Source organism: Toxorhynchites rutilus, chromosome 2, assembly GCF_029784135.1.
Source record: "Toxorhynchites rutilus septentrionalis strain SRP chromosome 2, ASM2978413v1, whole genome shotgun sequence".
Classification (NCBI taxonomy): domain Eukaryota; kingdom Metazoa; phylum Arthropoda; class Insecta; order Diptera; family Culicidae; genus Toxorhynchites; species Toxorhynchites rutilus.
Window position 1 is genome coordinate 186,911,597 of NC_073745.1, and position 24,172 is coordinate 186,935,768.

Genomic DNA, 24,172 nt, shown 5'->3' on the forward strand with positions numbered 1-24,172 from the left:
TTTCCGGCATATCAGAATGGTTAAACTAAAGACGATTTGCAGTCTGTTTCTCAAATTGGTAAAGGAAGACCTCATAAATTGTTTAACGAATGTTCGAAAAAGACAAAAAGGCGACGTGTTGAAGATCTTGTTAACAATAATACACCTGAAGAGCTTGCATTCGCTGCCAATGTATCCAACTGTTCGAGTGGAAATCAGGAGAAAACACTGACGGCGGCACAAGCATTTCGCTAATGACTTCAACTTCAGTCAATCTCGTCTGTGAATGGGGTTTTGACGGCAGTTCAGGGCATAGTACATGCAAGCAAAAGTTTACGGGAGCAGAAAGTTCAGACGAAAGTTTGTTAGTCGTTGCACTGCTTCCCTTAAAACTGATCGACTCCGCAAATAACGCTATCATCTGGATGAATCCTCGGCCAAGTTCAACATCGTACTGTAGACCGCTTAAATTTGTGTTCACGAAGGAATACTCACAAGCTATTCTTGACATTCAGTCAGAAATGGAGAAGAAAATTAAAGCGTTACAGATTTTCATCATCAACAACGATAGCGCTCAGATCGTTGTAAGTTTTGAATTCCATCTTACTATAATAGATGGAAAGGTGGCAAATGTGCTTTCCAGAAATAAAGCTTCTGCAAAATGCTTAACTTGTGGATCTTTTCCGAAAGAGATGAATACATCGAAGGCTGTTGAGACAGTACCAAATACCGAAACTTACAAGCTAGGCCTGTCACCACTGCATTGCAAGATAAAATGTTTTGAATGCGTAATTCACATCGGCTACAGGTTAGCATTATAGAATGTTTAATAGTGTATACATAATAACTATCATTCATTTCAACGAATTGCCATTCAAAACCTGGCAAGTGGAAACTGCTGAACATAAGTAAGAGTATGAAAGCAGGAAGCGAGAAATTCGAGAGGCGTTCAAGTCAAGGATGGGTCTAGTACACTATACATTACTATACACTATTAATTTGGCGCTTAAGGCACTTTTGCGATTACGTATAATACATAAGTCTTCAATGCAAATAGTAGATTTCATCATAACTAACATTTTTTCCATTATACCTATCCGAAAAAATGCCTATAAGGGTTGTTTTGATTTTTGTCCCGCATCCCCATATATACAACGCACTGTGCGTCGTGCACAAATTACGTACCGCGAAAAGGGGGTAGGGGAGGTGGGTCGAGGTTGCGTTGCTTACTTATATTAGATATATATAGGAAATTGCGTTACCTAGGGTGGGGGGGTCCTAAATCCGGATTTTTAGCGTTACGTAATTTGTGAACGACACCTATGTCGCGCCTTATTGACAGTACGGGTAGATAAGCTATAGTAAAATTGAGTAGAGCAAGCTATAGTAAAATGGGCGTTCACGGATTAGAGAATCATAATGTATAGCTAATCAAACAAATATTAAAGAATTTCCGATTCGATTTAATGTGCAAATCATCAAAATTGATTCGTATCGAAAGTAATTATTAACGTCAAGTTAATTTCATAAACTCGTGACCTGCTTTCTGATTTGGCATCTTTTCTACATAAAAAAAAGTTTGCCTTATTTAAAAAAATGAGAAAATATTGTATGATTGCCGTAGTAATAGTGTTACTGATCGCTGCAAACACATTGTGATGTTTAAAATATGTCTAAAGGGAAAAAAATCAACATCATACATCAAATTATATTTCTCGTACACCGATTGACTCCATAAAGTGTTTTAGAGTATTTGTATTTATTCATGTTACTTTTTGTACGGAAATATAAACGGTTCTTACTTTAGAAAATAAATAATAAATGGCAACAATTCGGCAATATTTCATGTTTTTGTAAGATGTTACCTCTTGTGAGAATTGAACTAACAAGTATAAAATATGCATTTACGCAGTTGTCACATTTCGACTGTTTTACCATGTTGCATGTGATTTTAACTAAAAACAAAATAGGTTTCTGTCTACAACATAGGCATGAAGAGCTTTGAACATATTGATTTTTCAGCCTAAAAAGTACGATTTGCGATAAACATTAATTATCGGTTGTAATAAATGCTGATATCACCGCGAGTAATCGGTTTCCCACATTACTAACCATAGATTTAAGAAAATTGTTCATATATATAGTTTTAAAAATATATTTAAGATTTCGGCTCCTTTAAACTTATGTAACTGAGCCTGTAAAAATAAACGAATTTATAAAAAAAAAATGCTGATATGGGTGTCATACTGGTCGGAATCAACTTTCCTCGAAAGAGATCCTCTTATCTTCCCACGCTAATAAACTTTTGTTTATACCGAGTATCGCTATATTATCAATCATATAAGCTCATTAGAACTACCCTTAGAACTACCCACTGAGAACTATTACATGGTTGAATGAAGTATTTTATATGATTCCTTGCTGTGGTGGCTAAAACTGCGGTAAATATGCTGTTGGAAAATCGCAATGCTTTGAATGGTTCTGAAAATTGAAAGATGGTGTGTTTACGTGAGCAACGAAGGGCGTAGAAAAGCACCCAAATCTCGAGGATAGTGAACTAGGGCAAAGATGACCCTCAAACGCAACAAGAACTCGCGGATCAACTGAACTTCGCTCAACAAGCCATGTTTATACGTTTGAAGGCTATGGGAAAGATTCAAAAGATCGAAAAATGAGTTCTACATGAACTAAACGGAACAACGCCAAAAACCCAGATAAATCACATGTTAAATGTTGATCGACAGGCACAAGATAATGCAGATAATGATAATGCTGTGTCATATGAGGATCTGATCTACTATGTGCTACTCAAACCTGGCGAAACCGTTTAAACTGAACGCTGCCTACTTCCCTTCTCTGGCCAGAGGCCATGGCAGGTGAACATCCTCGCTAAAAATCCGAAGAAAACACACCATCAAGCAACAAAACAGAACATAAATCATATTTTTGTCCGTGTTATAAATATTACATTTTTGTCATGTGAAATTTTAATTGTAATTCCTTGTTTAAACAGTTCAATCATTGTAATATATATGTCTAATGTTTTTATACATCTTACGGTCCCTCTAGGCCCTTTTTCAGAGACGAACCAGCCCAGGAGGCTGAAAGTCTCTTAAATAAAGAATAAAAAAAATGAACACTGCCTATAACTTATGATCAATTTGCATCGAGCTTTCTTGATGATAATACCGCGGAAACAATTGAGTCATTTGGTTGGGAAATTCTTTGATAAATTTCAATACAAACAGATAGTATTGTATAATTATTATTTATCCAATTTTTTTTTTGGTTTATCTTAACACAATTAAACCAGAACATTAATTTCAATTTTCAAGTCGATTCAATTCTGTTCGATGAGAACAACCACCAATTGTGATAGTCACACTCTACAGCTTCTCGAAATTTCGAACAACATACGACAAACAACATATAATGCCATACAAATGCGAGATACATATAAATACAGCGGGAGAATACTGAACTATACTGCAGCAGAATCTTAAAGCACAATCTGAAACATAAGCCGAAATCCTCTATTATTTGCCTTCCGCCAGATCGGTGAACCAACTCCTTAAATGATTACTCATTTCCGCTGAATCTCAAGAGACGACCCGAAACCACCCTCGTCATTCGCTGTTTTTAATCGGATCCCCTTTCATGTATCCGGTTTGGTGAACACGCTACATTTTCCACCGATGTCAGGATGTTTCCGAGTAAGTCCTTCCAAAAAGTTTTAAGAAAATTATTTCATCGTGTAAAACATATACATTACTTTGTCTTTTAATAAAGATATTTTTTATCCTGATGATTTATCAGTGTTTGGATTTAAATTTTACCTCAAGAGTTTTTCGACTCGGAATATAATTTCTTCTGATGGATTTGTTTCGAGAGTAAATTATTTTTATCATTTTTATTATTTACACTACTATCAAATATCAAATTTGCATAGTAGGATGCTGTAACCAACTATGGGAATTGTCCATCGTGTACATATTTTCACTGATTTTCAAGAAATTCGAATGGATCGTTTTAACCGATATGGGTGTTTTAACATTTCTTCTTTATTTGGACAAACAACGATGAGATCGTTATCGAACATTGAATGTTTGTTCGGATTTATTTCCCTGACATGATTAGCTTCCGTAAACGATATTGATGATACATAGATTATTTTGCCCTAACCATTAAACTGAAGAATTAAAGAGTCGAAACAAAATATCTGTCATTTACATTTTTTCCTCATTGCAGATTATTCCACGAACAATATTATCCAGAGGAACTTGAAACCCGAAGTCCGGTTAACAAAGGTAGGTTTTATTTATTTTGCTTGCCCCAGGGTTGAGTTAGGTCCGGTAAGAATGATAGGAGTGATGAAAGGTGATGAAAAGGTAAAAAACTTCCCCGTCAAGGGTTGATACAGTTAGAGTGGCGTAAAAATGTCTTAAAGCGGCGGTGGTTTTTCACTTGAAGTGGGTGAAGTGGATGACAGGATAGAATGCTGTTCAAGATCAATACTTTTTCTGGTTGCTCCGTAGACTTTTGGTATGTGGGAATGATACTATGCTTAATAGCTTCACATCATAACAAATAAAGTTATGCAATTTTCTACAACTAATACAACTGTCATTAAAGAGCTCAAGTCAACATAACAAAATATATAAGTCGACAATTACAAATTGGTATAAAAGAAACTCTTTCAACACCTATCATTCATTGTGCTTTAGTACTTCAACTTCGATAATGTTGGATAATATGGATTTACCTTAACTTAGCTTCCGCCAGGGCATTTTTTTACTAAGAAAGTTTTACAAATCATTACACTGAATTCTTTCTTAAGCGATTGATGCGTACGCGCAAAAAAATGCGTGATTTCGAACAAATCACGTAAAATCGCACAAAAAAAATTGTTCCGTCATCGTCGTGCGCTCATCATAACCACACTCGCAAGATTTCTTATCCCTTTTTCATCACCAGCATTTTTTTTAATTTCACATACATAAAAAGTATGTAAGTCTAAGATTCCGAAACCTATAAACTCATAGCTTCAAAATTATGTATATTTCATCTCAAATTTCGATATAGGTCAAATAGTAGACACATATAAATTATTTTCTCTCATAAATTATGCGAATAATTAAAACATAACTAACTATTTGTATATATTTTCTTACTCTGACACCTATATTAAGCATTCTATTTTTGAACGAGCGTATTGGTTGACATCGAGTGAATATTCATATATTTTGCCCCTTGTGATGCTGTATGCACGAGCGTGAAGATGCAAAATTTATGCGTTCTTGGTATTTGAGTAAAAATATTTTCGTGCCAAAGCGACAGCAGGGAATCGTCCTGCTCCGCAGCTATCCGTCGCATCATCCCAGTCCAGGGTGAAAATAGCAACACCACCGAGGTCGTGATCTAGTCCGTAGGTATATTTTTGAACCAGGGTATCGGCTGTTTCGGAGCTAATCCAACTTACATCCTTGGTGAAATACGTGGTTTTTGTTATTTCGTCTGTAACAGCAGAGTAGCCAGCGTTCATCGCACAGAACTCATACTGAGCCAAATAGCCTGCATACTGAGTGTTGGCTCCTGCGTTTCCTGGACCTCGAATTGGGGACCCAGGAGAATTTCTGGTAACACTGTACAGTGTATACGTACGAGCGTATGTTGCGACTACGATATTGATTTTGTTCTTCCGGATTTTGGTTGATATCCAATCGCTGATGGATGAATTCTATAAAAAGCAAAAAGCAATTATATTCGTTTTCTGTTTGTTTACTTCCCAGAATCCCAGAATTCTAAACGGGAACTCCATTGCAGTATTAAAACTAGAATAAACTAGAAATGAATGGAAATTATAATTCGCGATTACAAATGTAAAGAGTCGATATCTCCCCTAAGATAACCAGACCGGAAGATAGTTTTGAATTGTTAAAATTTGGATGAATGAGTATAGGATCCGGGAAAAACTAATCGGCTGTGACGCTATATCTCTCCTGGTTAAGGCTTCCCACTCACAACGGAATCATCTATGATGACTTCAGGAGCCAATCCATGCTGCAACATATGTCTAGTGCTTTGAAACTGTGTTGCCGAGGATAGATGAACTTCCCTAGAGTTTTACTGGAGTACCCTTGGAGCAGCAATCAACATCATAGCAAAGAACGTCATTGGGAAAACGAATGTTTAGACCAGGGGTTTTCAAATGGTGCTCCGCGGGAAATTTGTGCTCCGTGGATTTATAGCAAATGCTCCCACTTGAAAACCGACCTCGAAAAAAAAACATTCTTTAATTTAATTTCACTTGGTATATAGTGATTTATTTTGTTCACTCCGGGTCAAATGTAGTGTAACTGTGACGCACATCCGAATAAGAGTTGTTTCCAGTTGGGTAATAACAATTCAAATAGGGTTTGTTTTATTGACTAAAATATGCAGGTGCTCCGTCAAATATTTTTGCTATAAAAAGAGCTCTGCCATAAAAAAAACTGAAAACCCCTGGTTTAGACTATGCGTACAGAGCGATTCTGCCGCTGACCGAAATATACAGAAACAAAGGACAAAAGGCATCTTGTCGAACGAACACGAGTTTTTGGGGAGAGGAGACAACGCTATGATAAACATCTGAACAGCGAAACGATGCTGTCCTCCTTAGTTTATTTATTTATTGCCACTGCATCAACAGGCTGGACTCAGGAGTGTGGTAATGGATCCACGTATCATCTATATCACAAATCGTCAAGAAATCCACTCGACTACGCTTCAACAAAGCCAAGCCGGCTGTTGAACCATCAACGCGCCGCTGTTTTTGGTCGACGGTCAGCAAACGCGGCGCCCATCGCGCGGATATATTTTTCATGTCCAAAATGTCGTGCAAAATGTACCCATTCTTCCTTTTGAAATGCATACGGCCTCAGCAAACTCGCGTAACTTCACTTTACGATCGTTCAAAACGAGTCGATGCACATGTTTTACGATTTCTGGATTTGTAGCCTCTTTTGGCCTTCCAGAGCGAGGTGCATCTGCGGTGCTTGTACGGCTCATTTAAAATTCTCTAAACCACCGATAAACTGGAGCGAAGGAGCAAAAATTGAATAACATTTCGTCAACCACTGTACATTTGGTCAGGAGTTTTTCCTACCAAAAAACAATGTTTGATCAAAATACGGTATTCCTCTTTTTCCATTTTGTATACGAATGCTCAGGTAGTGACACTTCTCCATTGAGCCTCATAGACGATGGCAGACCAGCTTTATGGCGCAACTCGTTGACAAGTTCTCAAAACTATTTGGGACGTGATTCGAGTTTTATTTATATTCCACGCTGATAACGCAGAAAGCCTTGCATATAAATGGGGGGGTGTACTGTGCACTCACAAAGCAGACATTCAGGTTACGGTTATACTGGATGATAACATCAACCAACCTCAACCTCATCAACTAACGGAACGCACAACTAACAGCTCAATGGAAGCCCCAAGCCTCCTGACACAGTCGTGAGCTGCTGCTCATCTACTCACATCGCCAGTTGTCTCAGCCGTTTCGTTCCTGTGTTCGGAGCTGGTGAGGGGGTCTTCCAACTTGCTGACTCTGGCAAGTATAAACTCAATACCGCTTCTTCGTTTCCTGTATTCCGATCCGTTTTCAGCGATACCGCGCAAACTAATTTCAACTCCAGTGAGGTTCGTCCAGTAAATTCAACCAGAAATTACATCGAACCGGAATGCATTGCTAAAGCCGCTCCCATGGAGGCCTGAATCCGCTCGACACAGTCGTGCCCTTTGAAGTATCCTGTCGTCGGAGTCGTTTCGGTCCTGTTGTCGATGATCGGATAGGGGTCTCTCATCCGCCTGCTCAAGGCAAGTACCGCAATATTAACTCTTTCGATTCTGCTGATGGACCTTCGCTTTCTAGCACACACCAGTCAGTACATACACAAATACGTCAATGTACTGAACTACATGCGTACTACCAGAACGTTGGTGGTATAAACAGCCATCTCAACGAGTATCGACTCGCGTGTACGGATGGCTGCTACGACATCATCGCTTTGACGGAGACCTGGCTCGACGACCGCACTCTCTCCAACCAAGTTTGCGGGCAGAACTATGAAGTATTCCGCACGGACCAAAATCAACTCAATAGTACAAAATCATCAGGGAGTGGTGTTCTCTTAGCTGTCCACCGACGCCTGAAAGCTCACCTGATTAGAGAAGCCTCATGGTCCTGTATCGAACAAGTGTGGGTTTCGATAAAACTGGAAGGTAGAAAGCTGTACCTCTGCGTAGTTTATATTCCTCCTGATCGTACTCGAGACGTTGCATTGATCGATGCTCAAGTACAATCGGTGTCGGTAATAGCTTCACGTGCGCTTCCAGCTGACGAAATTGTTGTACTTGGTGATTTTAATCTCCCAAATTTAAAGTGGCAAATTGGATCTGGAAGATTTTTGTACGCTGATTCGACCCAGTCAACCTTCCATGCTGGGGCGAACACCTTACTAGACGGGTACAGCTATAATCTGCTTCAACAAATCAATTCTATTACGAATGAAAATGACCGCATGCTTGATCTCTGCTTCGTGAGCAAACCAGACGAAGCTCCGTTATTAACGGTAGCACCTGTGCCTATGGTGAAATCAATACCTCATCATCCTCCACTTTACTTACTATGAAAACCAGTACGAACAGTTTCAGCATCGTTTCTATCGCCGTCCACTATGATTTTAAAAGTGCTGACTTTAATAGTATGGTTGATGTGCTTTTAGATATTGATTGGAGTGAAATTTTGGACAAGGACGACGTCGATGCTGCAGTCCTAACTTACACGAACATTATGAGCTATCTAATCGACAGGTATGTTCCGAAGAAAATCATACGTTCATCCGGTCACCGTGGCAAACCACCGAGCTTCGCCGACTCAAAACGGCTAAGAGGGCTGCACTTAGAAAATACTCTAAATACCGTCTCCCACCTTTGAAGCAACAATATGTACAACTTAACCGTCAATACCAAAGAACAAGCAAACGATGCCATGTAATCTACCTACGCGGTATTCAGCGGAAATTCAAGAGCAATCCTAAACTATTCTGGAAATACGTCGATGAAAAACGCAAGGAGTCTGGATTACCATGATCTATGTTTCTATGTCACGATGGACATGAAGCGTCTGACATACAGGGAATTTGCAATCTCTTTTCAGCGAAGTTTTCCGGCACTTTCTCGGACGAGAATCTGTCTCAAGACCAGCTCTCGACAGCCACGAGAAGTGTTCCAATACTGAACAGTTCGCCGTAAATAACGAAATGCTGAAATCTGGTTTCAGCAAATTTAAATTCTCTAATTCTGTCGGACCAGATGTCCCAGCATCGGTCGTGAATGCGTGAATGAAAATGGGGTTATTGTCTCCACTATGCCATTTGTTCAATCTTTCTTTGACTAAGGGCATCTTTCCATTGCTTTGGAAGAAGGCTTACATTTTTCCGGTTCATAAGAAAGTCGATAGAAGAAACATCTACAACTACCGAGGAATCTCTGCGCTGAACGCTGTTTCCAAACTATTTGAACTTGTGGTCATCGAATCGATTTTCGCTCACTGTGAGCATTATATATCTATCGATCAGCATGGATTCATGCCGAAGCGATCCACCCAAACGAATCTGCTATCGTTCACGACATATATTGCTGACGGAATGTTTTGTGGTGTGACCCAAACGGACGCTATTACACCGACCTTTCCGCCGCCTTCGACAAAATAAACCACGATATTACAGTGCGCAAATTGGACAAGCTAGGCTTCAGCGGCAATGTTTTACATTGGCTCACATCATACTTGATCGGTCGCTCCCTCACGATCAAAATGGGCGAGTGCTTCTCCGCAGAATTCTCTGCTACATCAGGAATACCTCAGGGGAGTCATCTTGGCCCTCTGATATTTCTTATTTACTTCAATGACGTAAATTTAGTGCTGGATTGCCCTCATCTTTCATTCGCTGATGATATGAAGCTATTTCTCCAAGTTAAGTCGGAAGCTGACGTTTTATTTCTCCAGCGACAATTAGAAACATTCCAAAAATGGTGCGTAGATAATCGTATGACGCTGAATCCAAGCAAATGTTCCACGATTACTTTTTCAAGAAGAAAAGATCTTTTTCGTTACAATAATTCTCTTGACGATGCTCCACTAACTAAACTCGACTGCGTGAAGGATCTAGGAGTGTATTTAGACTGCAAACTCAGCTACAAAACACATGTCAACTACGTAGTTGGAAAAGCTTCGCGTAGTCTTGGATTCATCATGCGCACCGCGAGGGATTTCACCGATGTATACTGCCTTAGATCTATGTTAGATCTATGTGTTCGCTCAAGTCTGAAATACTGTGTAGTAATTTGGAATCCGCACTATCTCAACGGAGTCAACAGGATTGAAGCCGCACAAAAGCGATTCGTTCAATTCGCTCTAAGACGATTGCCCTGGTGTAACCCACATCAGTTACCTAGTTATGAAAGACTAATGGGTCTTGATACGCTTCACGTGCGAAGGGATGTGAACCGCGCATTATTTATGTATGATGTTTTATTGGCTAGGACAGAATGCCCAGTGATATTGGAGAACATCAACCTTTCGATTCAACCTCGAGCTCTACGGGACCACGCATTCCTCCGAGTGCCTTTCCGTCGTACCAACCATGGATACAATTGAGCACTGTTAGGCCTTCAACCTCTGCTCAACAGAGTAGCATCTGGTTTCGACTTTCATTATTCGAGAAATGTGGTCCGACAACATTTTATTGGACAAATTAGAAATTTCCATTAAATCATTGGGGCAAAATACTGCCTGTTGATAACAATTAAATAAATAAATAAATAAATAACACGAGTAAGAGAGTGACGAGCCTCGTGGGTGCTGAAGTTATCTAGAAGGAAACAATCTGGTAAAATGCAATGATTTCCTGGTAGCGTTTAAACGAGAGAACAGTGGACGAGTGGCGGTGAAGGAAATGATATCTGAGGCGACATCAGGCCACGAAATAGCTCGAATGTGAAGGAGAACGCCCGGTCTACAACTACGCCATCAGGATCGAGACGACTATGATGAATGCTAACTGGAATAGGCACGAATACGGCAAAAGAGAGGGGGACTTCTAAAGCGCCATTTACGCCATATGATAATATTGTCACATGTAAACACGTACTTACCACGCTTATAGAATTGTCAGAATACAACGGGGCCAAATGTGTTGCTTTAGTCTCTACCGTTTCTGTAAAATTAAAAGCATACACATTGATCATGTCAGCGTACCTGAAAACAGAAATGATAAGCTTAGAAATATTTATTAGCTTTGAAATATTTGTTATACGTTATTCATCCAAAGAGTAAGTGTACTAATATCCCAACAAATTATTTTTGTGGCAGAATCGATTTAAATTTGTAAATTTGTTTTACCGTGTTTCGTTCATCGATGCCCCCTCAGTTTACATCTGACACAAACATAATTTTCGTAGCTATTTAGTCAATTTTTCGTGCGTCGTGACATGTTTTTGACGCTGAGGAAGCTTTCGGAAAATGAGTGGAAAGCAAATCTCAACACAAGTCCGAAATTTGTTTGTGTGTGATTTCCAGCTAAGGAGTCTCAACGAAACATCGCTGAGAAGTATGGAGTCAGCCGTAGTGCGGTCCAGTTGGTCATTCGGAAGCATCAGACGCTCAGCAGCGTGGACGATCGACCAGGAAGAAACATCCGGGATGTAAAGAAAAGCCCACGAACGACAATTCGGGCGATCAAAGAATGGTTGGATCTGCACCTTTCCAATCTCATCATTCGACGACGCTTAGTGTAACGAGACCTGAAAATCTACTTCGCCAAAAAGAGATCAATGATCAGCAACACCAATACAAAAAACGACTTCAGTTCACGAGGGACCATGTCAACAAGCCGCTGGAGTTTTGGAAGCGCGTTATTTAGTTGAACGAGTCCAACTTCGAGCTGTTCAACAAGAAAAGGCGACCAAGTGGCGGAAGAACGACGATGGCCTCCAGAGCCGGCATCTACAATCGACAGGTCAACGGTATTATGACTACCGATGAATCCATCGTCTTACATCGACATTTTGTACGAAAACCTGGAAGAATACATGCTGAAAATGGGGCTGCAGAATAACTACAACTTCCAGCAAGATAATAACCCGAAGCATACTAGTGTGGCCAATGGTGTGGCCATCCCAAAGCCCCGACTTCAACCCTATTAAGAATTTATGGGCGACTTTGGACAACAAGTTGGAACTAACGTTACGAACAAGCAAAACTATTTTGCTGCGCTGAAGAAGACTTGGGACGAGCTGGATCCCCAACACCTCCGGAACCTCATGGAGAGTATGCCAAAGCTTTGTCAGATGAAGTGGATTTTTCTATGTCTCTTTTAGACTACTAAAAGACCCCATTTAGAAACAAAACTCATTTTTTGTATTTCTAATGAATGAATCAACGATACCGAAATGTCAAAATGGTCTACTACTACTTTCACGTAGTATTGACTGGAATACCGAAAAGTTTGAAAATTAAGTTGGATAACCAAACGTGGAGCCTGTAGTCCGGTATGCTATGATTCGGTACACCTGATGTCGATGGCTGCCAAAATTAACCCCAAGAATCATCAGCTGGATGTGGTGACGGTGTTCTGGCAGGGAGATTTTGGCGAAGAAGGAATTTACGTGGATCAGACGAATGGATTCGTTAATCCAACTTCATCCAGGAATGTTTGTGAGTTAAGAAAAGCACCCTATTACCTCAAGCAAGTCAGTACGATGTAGAACAAGAAGTTGAATGATGAGCTGAAGCGCAATCAAAGCGAGCCACCTATGACAAGTATTTAGTTACTTCAAGATTAAAGAAAACATATGACTGTGTACGTGGACGATACACTGGTGTTTTGAAATAACCAGCAATGAGTGGAAAGGTTGAAGAAAGAACCATAGGCGAATGCAGGATGAAGAACCTCGGTTTGACCAATAAAACCTTAGAATGCGTGACCGTGTGATGACAGATCTGGAAAGCAAGGAATTAGATTTGCAGTCAACGCGGTCAACCAGTTTAACCAGAATCTAGGAAAAGGCACTTTGGATAGCAGCGAAGAGAATTCTACGATATCTCAAGTAAACCACAGGTCAATGAAGCTCATCTACTTCTTCTTCTTCTTCTTCTTCAATGGCACTAACGTTCCGGAACTTCGCCGTCTCAACGTAGTATTATTTGCGTCATTTTTATTAGTACTTAGTTGAGATTTCTATGCCAAATAACACGCCTTGAATGCATTCTGAGTGGCAAGCTCTAGAATACGCGTGATCACAGTGCAAGTCGGAGGAAATTTCTTTGACGAATAATTCCCCCGACCAGAACGGGAATCGAACCCGAACACCCGGCATGTTAGTTATGACGCTAACCACTCGGCCAAGGGAGCACCCCCATCTCATCTACTTGAAGCTTTCAAATGGAAGCTCCGTCGGCTACGATGACGTTGATTCGGGGAATGACCCCGACGCTCATCGATTAATTACCGGATACGTATTCATGAAAGCAGGTAGTATGATTTCGTAGAGCTGTCGGAGACAGGCTGGAGTTGCACTACCTTTTAAGGCTTCGCTATTTTGGCGGCGATCAAAGAAACTTTTTGGTTGCATAGACTACAAAAGGAGTTGCATGAAATTGAGTTTTCACAGTACAGAACAGAACATCATCAACATCATCATCACCTTACCTTACTAAAACGATACCGGTTGTGAAGCTGTAAGAAGAATGACCCTCAGAATCCAATAATTTACGATTAAGCGAGAATTACCCGAACTACATAAGATCTACTTTTTTCAAATGTTGAATACTCAGACAAGTCACATCAATATAAGTGACCCAATGGCTAGTGGCACAATAGCAATTTATGTACACTTACTTTTTGGATTAAACTCGTATATGTGTTGTTCTATTAACGATTCTTAATGATAAATAACAGAACAGGTGAATGATAAATTACAGAAAAATGAATGACATTAGAATTTCATTATAAACGGCACCAAAAAAGTAATACTTACAGACTAAGTGTGACACTATCATAAGCTGCTGCAAACACATTCCTGATCGGTGAAACAGAGATAACGAGCAGTTTATTTATCATGTTCAGTCTGGCCCGAAGTCGAATAATAAATTTCTGGAAATTAACCTTCAGGATCGTAACAAACAAGTGAAACATAAAAAACACACCAATAACTGATCCGGACAAAAACTTATAATGGTGATGATTACCTTATCGGTCAGCTTGCCCCCTCTGCTCGATGGATAGCGCCAATCGATGTCGATGCCATCAAAATTATATCGTGTTAGGAAAAGAGCAAGGTTATTGATGAGAGTGTCCGGAATGGAACCGACTATCTGGTAAAAACGAATAAATGGTGTAGGAAAAAGAGATTAGTGCTTGTTTTTGCGATGCTGTTAAAAGTTTATGTTACGGTTGAAAAGGTGACACTGCTCTCATAAACACCGCCAAGCAAAACTAGCAGTTTCCGGTCGGTAGAGCGTAGATTTTGAAACAGTGGAAAACCAGCTGGAAAAAAAACTTTTCAATTAAAACGAAATAACAATGAAGGTTAAAAATAAATCAAACATGAAACATTCGCAATGCTATGACTATCGATCCGTAGGACATGAAGGACAATAGATTGTGATGATTTTTATCATAGTTGAAAAACACAATGCTTTCTTAGCATAGATGTAAACATTTCGGTTTCTGCGATTTGCTAATTCTGAGAAACTCATAATCTATTTCAAAATTATTGAATATATTTCCTATTGGCTTTCTATGCTGATGAAAGTTCAACATCGTGAGTTGCTCCAGCATTCAATATTCTATATTGGTTGGTTGCTACAATGTTGTATGTTGTACTTACTGTTAACATCAAAGTGTTCATTAAGTAGCCTTATGTCTCCTTTCGTTGTCATTCCAACTCCAATATATGTATAATGGGTACAATCGGCAGGCTCAAGCTGGCTCGGCAGTAATGGAATGGGGAGCGTTGCAGCTCTACTATCATAGTAGCATATTATATCTGCATACAGAAAAATATGTTATACGGTTTATATTGATGTTTGAATGAGTTCAATCTAACTTTGCGCGCAGGATTTGCACACGAAAGTGAGAATTAAACAAAACACACTGAGCCGCATCATTTGATCTGTTTCGTTTGAACTTCTTTGGCCGTTGAGGTGCTGGTTCGATGTACACACGAACAAGATCTGATCAATACTGAAAATATATGTGCTAGAAATTAGATGCACGCCTGGCGTCAAATATGATCCATTTGAGCAGCTGCAACATGAATACCAATTCTTTAGACAAATAGACACAGTTGGGTAATGTATCGCCTTTGTTGTTGATGTATGAACATAAGACTGGTTCAAAAAATATGTTTTAAGTACTCCCAGCTGAAATTTCTAGAGAGTGATTTGTTTTCCTAAAGTCACCAAACTTTGTTAAAAATAATTATGTGTAATATGTATAAAAAACACGACTTTCTTGCTAGACTCTATAAGAGTTCGGCTGAAAAGTTTATAAGGTAACACAGTAATACATTTTTTTTTTGCAAAATTCAATTTTATTATTCAATATAATTGCCTTCGAGGGCGATACAGCGATTATAGCGATCTTGCAACTTTTCTATACCATTTTTATAGTACTCTTTCGGTTTTTTCCAAAATAGGTCTCAGTTTCGGTAATCACTTCATCATCGGTCCTAAATTTCTTGCCAGCGAGCATTCTCTTCAGATCTGCGAATAGAAAATAGTTGCTGGGGGCCAGATCTGGAGAATACGGTGGATGCGGAGGCAATTCGAAGCCCAATTCATACAATTTGTTATCAATACACGAATTTCGGATTTTTCCATTTTTCACAATAACAAAAGTTGCTTCACTCTCGATGATGTAACTCACAAACCAATCGACCGATTGCTGTCAAATTTTGACACGTATCCATTGAAAGATGATGCTTTGTGGTAGTCAAGCGGATTTTTGCAAGAGGTGCCATATAGAAGTCAACCCTATGAACTTTTCAGCCGAATTGTTATATTCTAATAAACTAAACGTACTGCATTGGCTGAAATGTCCCGGGATTTTTCAGCAGATGCGTCACTAAAAAATGAACAAGATTAATTTTGAGAGGTTCACCAACAGTTTACGGGGGTATAGTGAATTTAAAATGGGCCGTACAAGCACCGCAGATGCATCTCGCTCTGGAAGGCCAACAGAGGCTACGAATCCAGAAACCGTAAAACAAGTGCATCGACTCGTTTTGAACGATCGTAAAGTGGAGTTACGCGAGTTGGCTGAGGCCGTAGGCGTTTCAAAAGAGCGAGCGGGATGCATTTTGCAGGACGTTTTGGACATGCCGCGAACGTGCCGCGTGCAGCGGCGTGTTGATGATTCAGTAGCCGGTTTGGCGTTGTTGAAACGTAATCGAGTGGAATTCTTTCGACGTTTTGTGACAATCGATAAAACGTGGATCTATTATCACACTCCTGAATACAATAGGTAGTCTGCAGAGTGGCACTGAGGCATATTTCGAAGACATAGACGTTTTGTATAACAGAAAGGGAATCGAAATGTTCGAAACACGCTGTACAAAGTGTACTGCCCTCGAAGGAAACTATGTTAAGGAATAAAAACAGCCTTGCTCAAAAAATGATCATTAAAAATCCCAGGAATTTTCAACCCATGTAGTACATTCACTATGCCGACAACTATGTTTCATACTTGGCAAATCTTTTTGAGGGAGTTTTCCAGCACTTCATAATAAAGGAACAGCAACTAATTGTTTTGCATTTTATTGTATTTTTCTTTGACTGCAAATCAAGCTCACAGACGCATTTTTGCAACATCTGAAGACATTCCATCATTTTCTCAAGGTGTTTTCCTAATTTGATTCTAATTGTAGACTGTAATCCGTAAGTTTATGTTTATTTTTTTATCCCATTTGTTTTTTTATAAGGCTCATTGGCATTTTAGCTGTAACAGAGCTGGGTTTTTAATCGTGTACATTTACGCGTTTATGGTTCTATAAATTTTAAATTACACAGTAGTAGTAGCCTTTTAGGCATTAGGTTTTTCTGTTCCATTACATTATGGTAAATTACCCAGTAATAGCCATTTAGGCGTAAGGGTATTCTTTCTGTTCTTCCATTGTTCAGTAGACCGGACAGCGGAGACAGTTGATATTGATCATTGCTGGGGTATCAATAGAACAACAGTCCGATGCATCTAGCAGAGCAGAGCAGTTGTATGGTTGAATCGATCTTTGTTCCACCGTAGATCGATCTCCATCGCTGATGATGGTTGCGTGGACGTAGTTATTCTACAGCAACACAAAGATGGTCATTTGAGGGTCCTGGGTTTGAACTCACGATCGATCGCTTAGTAAGCGAACTCGTAACCATACGAAGGCTACGAAGACCCCCTATGAGTTTATGTGAGTTTATGTTTATATGCTTATTATTTTTTTCTTTTCCGTATACTTTCATACGCGCCGGCGAGGATATCTCTCATAAAACTGAGAGCGTGTTTTATGTCTGACTACCTAGCTCGTTCGCCATGGACAAAAACAGGTGGTAGTCACTTGGTGCAAGGTCCGGACTATGCAAAAGAACCGGCGCATGCAAAAGAACCGGCGGATGCAAAAGAACCTCCCATCCGAGCTCCCGGAGCTTCTGGCGCGTCACCAAAGAAGTGTGTGGCCTGGCGTTGTCCTGATGGAAGACAATGCGGCCTCTGTTTATCAAAGATGGCCTCTTCTTCATGAGTGCTACCTTCAAGCGGTTCAGTTGTTGGCAGTACAGGTCCGAATTGAGCGTTTGGCCATAGGGAAGCAGCTCATAATAGATTATTCCTTGACAATCCCACCAAACACACAGCAGAACCTTCCTGGCCGTTAATGAGGGCTTGGCCACCGTCTGAGCCGCTTCAGCGGGCTTCGACCACGACCGTTTGCGCTTCACGTTGTCGTAAGTGACCCACTTTTCATCGCCAGTCACCATCCGCTTCAGAAACGGGTCGGTTTTGTTGCGATTCAGCAGCGATTCACATGCGTGGATACGGTCAAAGATGTTTTTTGCGTCAACGTGTGTGGCACCCATACATCGTGCTTCTTTGTGAATCCAAACTTCTTCAAATGGTTAATAACGGTTTGATGACTTATCCCCAGCTCTTGGCCGATGCTACGGCTGCTACTATGCCGGTCTTTCTCGGCTAATTCAGCGATTTTGTCGCACTTTACGACAACAGGCCTTCCGGAGCGTGGCGCATCTTCGACGACCTCTACACCAGAACGAAAACGTTGAAACCATCGTTGTGCGGTGGAAATGGAAACTGTATCGGGTCCATAAACTGCACAAATTTTATTGGCAGCTTGAGATGCATTTTTGCCTTTGTCATAGTAGTACTGTAAAATATGTCGGATTTTCTCTTTATTTTGCTCCATATTTGCGACACTATAACTCACGAACGACTTAACCAAACAAAACACTGTCAAGGACTATATTATACCTTTCCAACAAGCTATAGTAATACTCGATACAATGAATACAACTAGAACTACGCGCTTACAACGACACCTCGCGGAAATACCGCAGGACTTTTTTGACAGCCTGTCTCGTCTTTGTCCAAACACTGTTTTATGCTGCAACATGCGAAATGATCTGGGACATACAGGAGAGACTGAAACATTTGAAATTTTTGTTTTTTTTTTTTATCCAAAATATATATTTTATTAAGGCTCATATGGCGTCAGCCTAACGGGGCCGGGAGTTCAATATTTTGACAATGTTTGCTTAGACTATGTTAGTAATATGTAACCGATTACTCGCGGTTGACTCGAGGTTAGTATTACAAGTGTTCTCATAATTGGTATGTCGCAGTCTTCGATGCTCTGTACGTGTGCCCGACACGGGATACTTCCTATTGGGATGCAGCTGACCATTAATCAGCAACGCCCCCCTTGTCTGTACCCCATATCTAGCGTGGTGCGTCTTTCTCGACTCGAGGAATCCAGGATAGAATGGTCACTAGCTGGCGCAATCATCAGCTCGTGTAGAGTTGTCATGAGCGGTACAACCTTTGACTCTTGTTGAATAATCAGTGGACTGCACAACCTTCGGCCCGTGCATCTGTAAAGAGTGTGTGTATGTATTGCCGCGACTAAGTAAAAGTTTATCGATCGGATAGGAGGGATATGAAACGGGGACACAACGAAGGAAACATCATTAAACGTTGACATCGGCGTTTCTGAGGAACAGGTATAGATGAAGCAGAAGATCAGGATCCCGGCTACCTAAGATATCCCGGACGGGGATATCCGATTGTCTGCCTTGTGCTCTCAGTGCTCTAGAGAGCTGAGAGCGAGCAGCATGGAACCGGATACACGACCAGACAACATGCTCGATGTCGTGGTAGCCATCGCCACAATCACAAAGATTGTTTGCTGCGAGCCCAATGCGATAGAGATGCGCGTTTAGGTTGTAGTGATTGGACATAAGCCGAGATATCACGCGAATGAAATCACGACCTACATTCAATCCCTTGAACCATGCACTCGTCGAGACCTTAGGGATAATCGTGTGTAACCAACGACCGAACTCATCACCACTCCACATGCGCTGCCAACTTACGAGCGTATACTGACGAGGAATGTGGAAAAATTCATTATAAGCAATTTGCCTTTCAAAAAGTGTGCCTTCTAAAGCGCCCACCTTAGCTAGCGAGTCCGCCTTCTCATTCCCCGGAATCGAGCAATGAGAGGGAACCCATGCTAAGGTAATCTTGAATAATTTTTCGACCAAAACACTCAATAGTTGTCTTATTCTTGTTAGGAAATAAGATGAGCGTTTATCAACTTTCATTGAGCGGATTGCCTCTATTGAGCTGAGACTGTCTGAAAAAATAAAATAGTGGTCGATGGGCAATGTTTCAATGATCCCTAATGCGTAATATATCGCACCCAGTTCAGCGACATACACGGAACAAGGATCTTTGAGTTTGAAAGAGGCACTGGAATTATCATTGAAGATGCCGAAGCCAGTGGACCCGTTTATGAATGAACCGTCAGTAAAGAACATTTTATCAGATCTAACTCTCCCATATTCTGCCGAAAATATCGGCGGAATAGAATCGGAGCGTAGGTGATCTGGGATTCCATGGATTTTTTGTCGCATGGACAGATAAAAAATGACAGAGGAATTGCAGAAGTATGGGAAACAAACTTGGTTGGAGATGCCTGGTGAAGGGTGCACGTCGTGAGTAAGGTACTCATGGTATAAAGACATAAAACTTGACTGAGGAGTCAGTTGGAGTAGATTTTCGAAGTTATCAATTACCAATGGATTCATGATCTTGCAACGGATGAGAAATCTGTAGGATAATTCTGTGAACCGAAGAGTAAGCGGGGGTACTCCTGCCAAAACTTCGAGACTCAGTGATTGTAGGAGAAATTTTTGTTATTTCTTTTTGATTCGTAGTTAGGCTGACCAAACATACCGTGTTGAACGGCTCAGTTCCATTTTTTCTATCATATTGGTTCGTCTCGCCTTTTAATCAATTTGTACTGTATTTTGAGTATAAAGATTTTTTTTTGTGATAATACCCTGTTGTATTACGATTTATTTGGAAACCCATGTCTTAAACTACGGTTGCTTCTCACCAGAAACTAGTGAGTAACCCTTGGAACATCTGTGGCCTTGTTGAATGAGATGATGTATCTCCCACTGAAGTTGCTGTTAATTTTGATGATTTTATTAGAATATCTCAACATAAAAGGGAAGAAGAAATTTTGACTAGTGCAAATTGTTCTTAGAAATCTAGATGATTGTATCCAAGAAAATACCGCGTTGTTGACGCAGGACTACACAATTATTTGATTCAATTCGCTTATTTATCACTTCGGCTAGAAAGGAGGTAGAAAGGTATCATGCCGCTGTGTTTGTCTTAAGGTCCCATTTTCAATCACTATAATAATTTGGTCGGTGAACATTAGGGTTTCGTTATATCCCTCTTTTATGAAAACGAACTGTGATTGTGAAACAAAGAGGCTTCAGTTGACATTGTGACATTCTCTGCTCAGAACCGGTCTACGAATCTTATAGCAGTTCGAACAGGATAAAACTGTGTGATTGCTACAAGAAGCAGGACTCTGACAGCACAAATGAAAGGCATAAGAGTTGAAGAACACCAAAAACACCGAAACGAGTAAGAGTTTCAATCGCGCAGTCATGGAAACGGTCTGTGCGCAAATATGTTGTTGAAACGCTTCGGGTTAAAAGTTCCGTCTCTACAGAACCATGTTAACTCAAGAATTATGTGGACGTAATCATACCAGTTGCAAAAAACTCAGTGAAGAAATACTTCAGACAACCCCCTTGCATGTGTTTTCATAAATGAAGGTCTTAAGGGTGTAAGTGATTTGATCGATATCTCAACTGCAAAAACTTTCCAATATAAGTTTGCCATAGAATCCAATAGATGAGGTTCTGACCTATCTTTCATATTGTCAAAAACAGCTGGGAATGAGTTTGCAGCTAAGTTATGACCAAAAGAGAGAGTCGACGTAGAGAAATCGATGATGTCACTTACACCCCTTTCATTTTGAGCCCCTCAAATAGTGATGAGGCTTGCTTTCACCTTTCACCTTTTTTATATGCAGAACAAACAGAACTTTCTGTATTGGGTGGCTGCCAATCCAAGGGAACCAAATGTACCATATTTACAGCCCCCCAAGAATACAGTTTATAGATTTTGAACCGTTTAAGCATCTAAGACAGATTCAGTGCGTGGAAGGATTTCATTTTTGAAGTTTGTTTCAAGCAAAACCGTTGAGTGCAACATCCGCATTAGGTAAAATTGTTGCCTGCTCGCTAGTAGGAGCGAGACTTAGTCCGTACGAACGAACGCCACATTTACATTTCTAGCGAGCATTTTACGCACGCCTTCTTCGCAGTGGTATATTAAAACTATATCTCACGGCTAAACCCAATAGAAGGTACGGGTAGGTAAGCACAGAAATACACAGAACAAATGTATGGCAACATAAGTGTTCTTAATTTTTTTGTTAATTTAAGCCATTTATGGATTAGGGAATCGTAATGTATAACATGTCAAATATTTCTTGGAAAAAAATCATTTTGATTTGTTCGAAACAAAAATAGTTATTAGCATTAAGGGATTTTCTAGTCTAGTAATTTTTTTTTTCAAATTTTTAATTTTTTTTAATTTAAATAATTTTTCTTCATATTTCTGAAGTTTAGACATTCAAGAATATACCATTCAAAGGACTTTTCGAAAATTCCATTATATTTCGAGTTATAGCGACTTCTGTGATGCCTAATCCAACCTAGGACGGCCTTGACACAAAACCTCAAACGTGTTGTTCTCGAAACTGTTTTTTTCCACGACAACTTGATAAGACAATATCTCAAGTTCTATTGATTCGATTTATTTAAAATTCATATGAATACAATTTTTATCTATCACAAGATCCATAAAAAAATTTCAATTTTTTATTATTATATCAGCAGACCCGGCAAACTTCGTCCCTCCCAAAATTTGTTTTTTGTTATCAAAACATTCAAACATTCACGTTTTCTTACTAAGCGCAAGTTCATGAGTCCAATCGCAGAACTGTTCATTGATTGATCTTCTAATCGACCCCGTTGAATTTACCTTTTACTATAAAATTCCTAGTACTTCTACCAAAACTCATCATTATAGCATCAGATTATTTTCAGACAGAATTCTCGTTCAAGATTTTTCAACCACTTTTAAACTTTTATTCGTCAATGTAACAAATTATCTTTGCACAGAACTTATTGGAGTTTGGCAAACTTACTGATTAGATTTTGTGTTTGCCTGGTAATACCGCATATGTTGAAAAGATTTTGACGTAGAACTACGTCTTTCGTTAAGGGTGCCAATTCAGACAACAGGTCACGTTAGCGAAGACGAATGAATAGTAAGGTTTAGAGTGTCCATAAACAAAGGAAAAGAAGAAGAAGATAAAGTTTTTATGGAATAAAGTTAACGTTAATAACTATTTTTGACGCAAGATAAGTGTGTGTATATTTAGTTGCTTCAAGTCATCGATATATAGTTTTGTGTGCGTATCTGCGTGCTTCATAACCCATTTTTAAAAATACTACATCTTTGCTACGCCGAAACCCAATTTGTATATGCTCCCGTGTGCATTGGTACTGTTGCGATGTAACAATCGTCTAATTTTTTGATGCTATGATGGACGATTGTTGGCGAGTTCATGCCAACGCGCCGCTACTGTGGCTCATTTTCGACCAGCACACAAGAACCCAGTTCCGACAGTCGCTTTCACCAGCACAACCATCCCATGCACAATAGCGTAGTAAACAATACTTGTCACTTTTCTATAGGTTTTCTACAAGTTATAGAAGACACAAAAGCTAAAGTACGAACAAGTAATCCTCGTGAGTGGAAATTAAAACCGATTCAGATTGTTTACTACGCTATTGTGCTATATAAAAAGTAATTAAAATCAATTGGAAAATTAATTATACAGGCCTAACATTGAATTGTTATTACGAATTTCCATTTATTAGGAATTTACAAAACGATTAAAACTATCAGTATTTGAACCTAACCTTAATTGGACTTAAAAGTAGTTAAAAGGTAAAACTTATAATTATTTATAAATAGTCATGCCTTAACCTATAGGACGGACAGATACTCATGCCTTTATTTATAATACGAACAGGAAGTACGAATAGTGCAAATAGTTTGCGAGTGCAACTAGCTCGAATCAGCTATATTTTGAATTTAAGACATTGATAAGCCACAAGAAGGGATTAAACGTAAGTCGAAAAAACCGGAATAGGTTTCATGCAAGCTTATAAAATATGAACTAATGTAACATACAATTTTCAGGAAAATAATAATTCTTCGCAGAACATAAAACCTTAGTTTTCGTGTTTGAATGCGGTATTATAATTTTGGAACACCCCGATCCATGGATCTGTTGGCAATCTCCAACAATTTATTATTTTCGTTTACATACGAATAATTTATCAACTAGATCTTGTCGAGTAGAAGTTTACGTCCGAAAAAAAAACAATGATGTAGCGGAAAGTGAAACTGGTGGTCAAGA

At 39.6% G+C, this 24,172-nt stretch overlaps 2 protein-coding genes across 3 annotated transcripts in view; one reads left to right on the plus strand and one right to left on the minus strand.

Annotated features, from left to right (window-relative positions):
* LOC129768696 (G-protein coupled receptor dmsr-1) overlaps positions 1–24,172 on the plus strand; it is a 454,099-nt gene that overhangs the window by 358,392 nt on the left and 71,535 nt on the right. For both annotated transcript variants that reach the window (XM_055770492.1, XM_055770491.1), the window contains one exon: positions 4,228–4,286. The gene's annotated coding sequence lies outside the window, so the exon portion shown is untranslated. The remainder of the gene's footprint in view (positions 1–4,227; positions 4,287–24,172) is intronic.
* Positions 5,196–15,255, minus strand: LOC129768698 (chitotriosidase-1-like). Its single transcript, XM_055770496.1, has 7 exons — positions 15,134–15,255; positions 14,915–15,073; positions 14,477–14,571; positions 14,274–14,399; positions 14,063–14,190; positions 11,180–11,282; positions 5,196–5,716 (listed from the first exon to the last, which is right to left on the minus strand). Exons 1-7 carry the CDS (start codon positions 15,192–15,194, stop codon positions 5,267–5,269), a joined length of 1,122 nt encoding a protein of 373 aa, XP_055626471.1. The 5' UTR covers positions 15,195–15,255; the 3' UTR covers positions 5,196–5,266.

Excerpts from the sequence above, each read along its gene's own strand:
- LOC129768698 (XM_055770496.1), bottom strand. The coding sequence starts at position 15,194 with ATGATGCGGCTCAGTGTGTTTTGTTTAATTCTCACTTTCGTGTGCAAA. Across the intron at positions 14,572-14,914 it reads TGAACACTTTGATGTTAACA|CTGGTTTTCCACTGTTTCAA; the intron begins GTAAGTACAACA and ends TTTTTTTTCCAG. Across the intron at positions 14,191-14,273 it reads GGGGCAAGCTGACCGATAAG|GTTAATTTCCAGAAATTTAT; the intron begins GTAATCATCACC and ends ACGATCCTGAAG.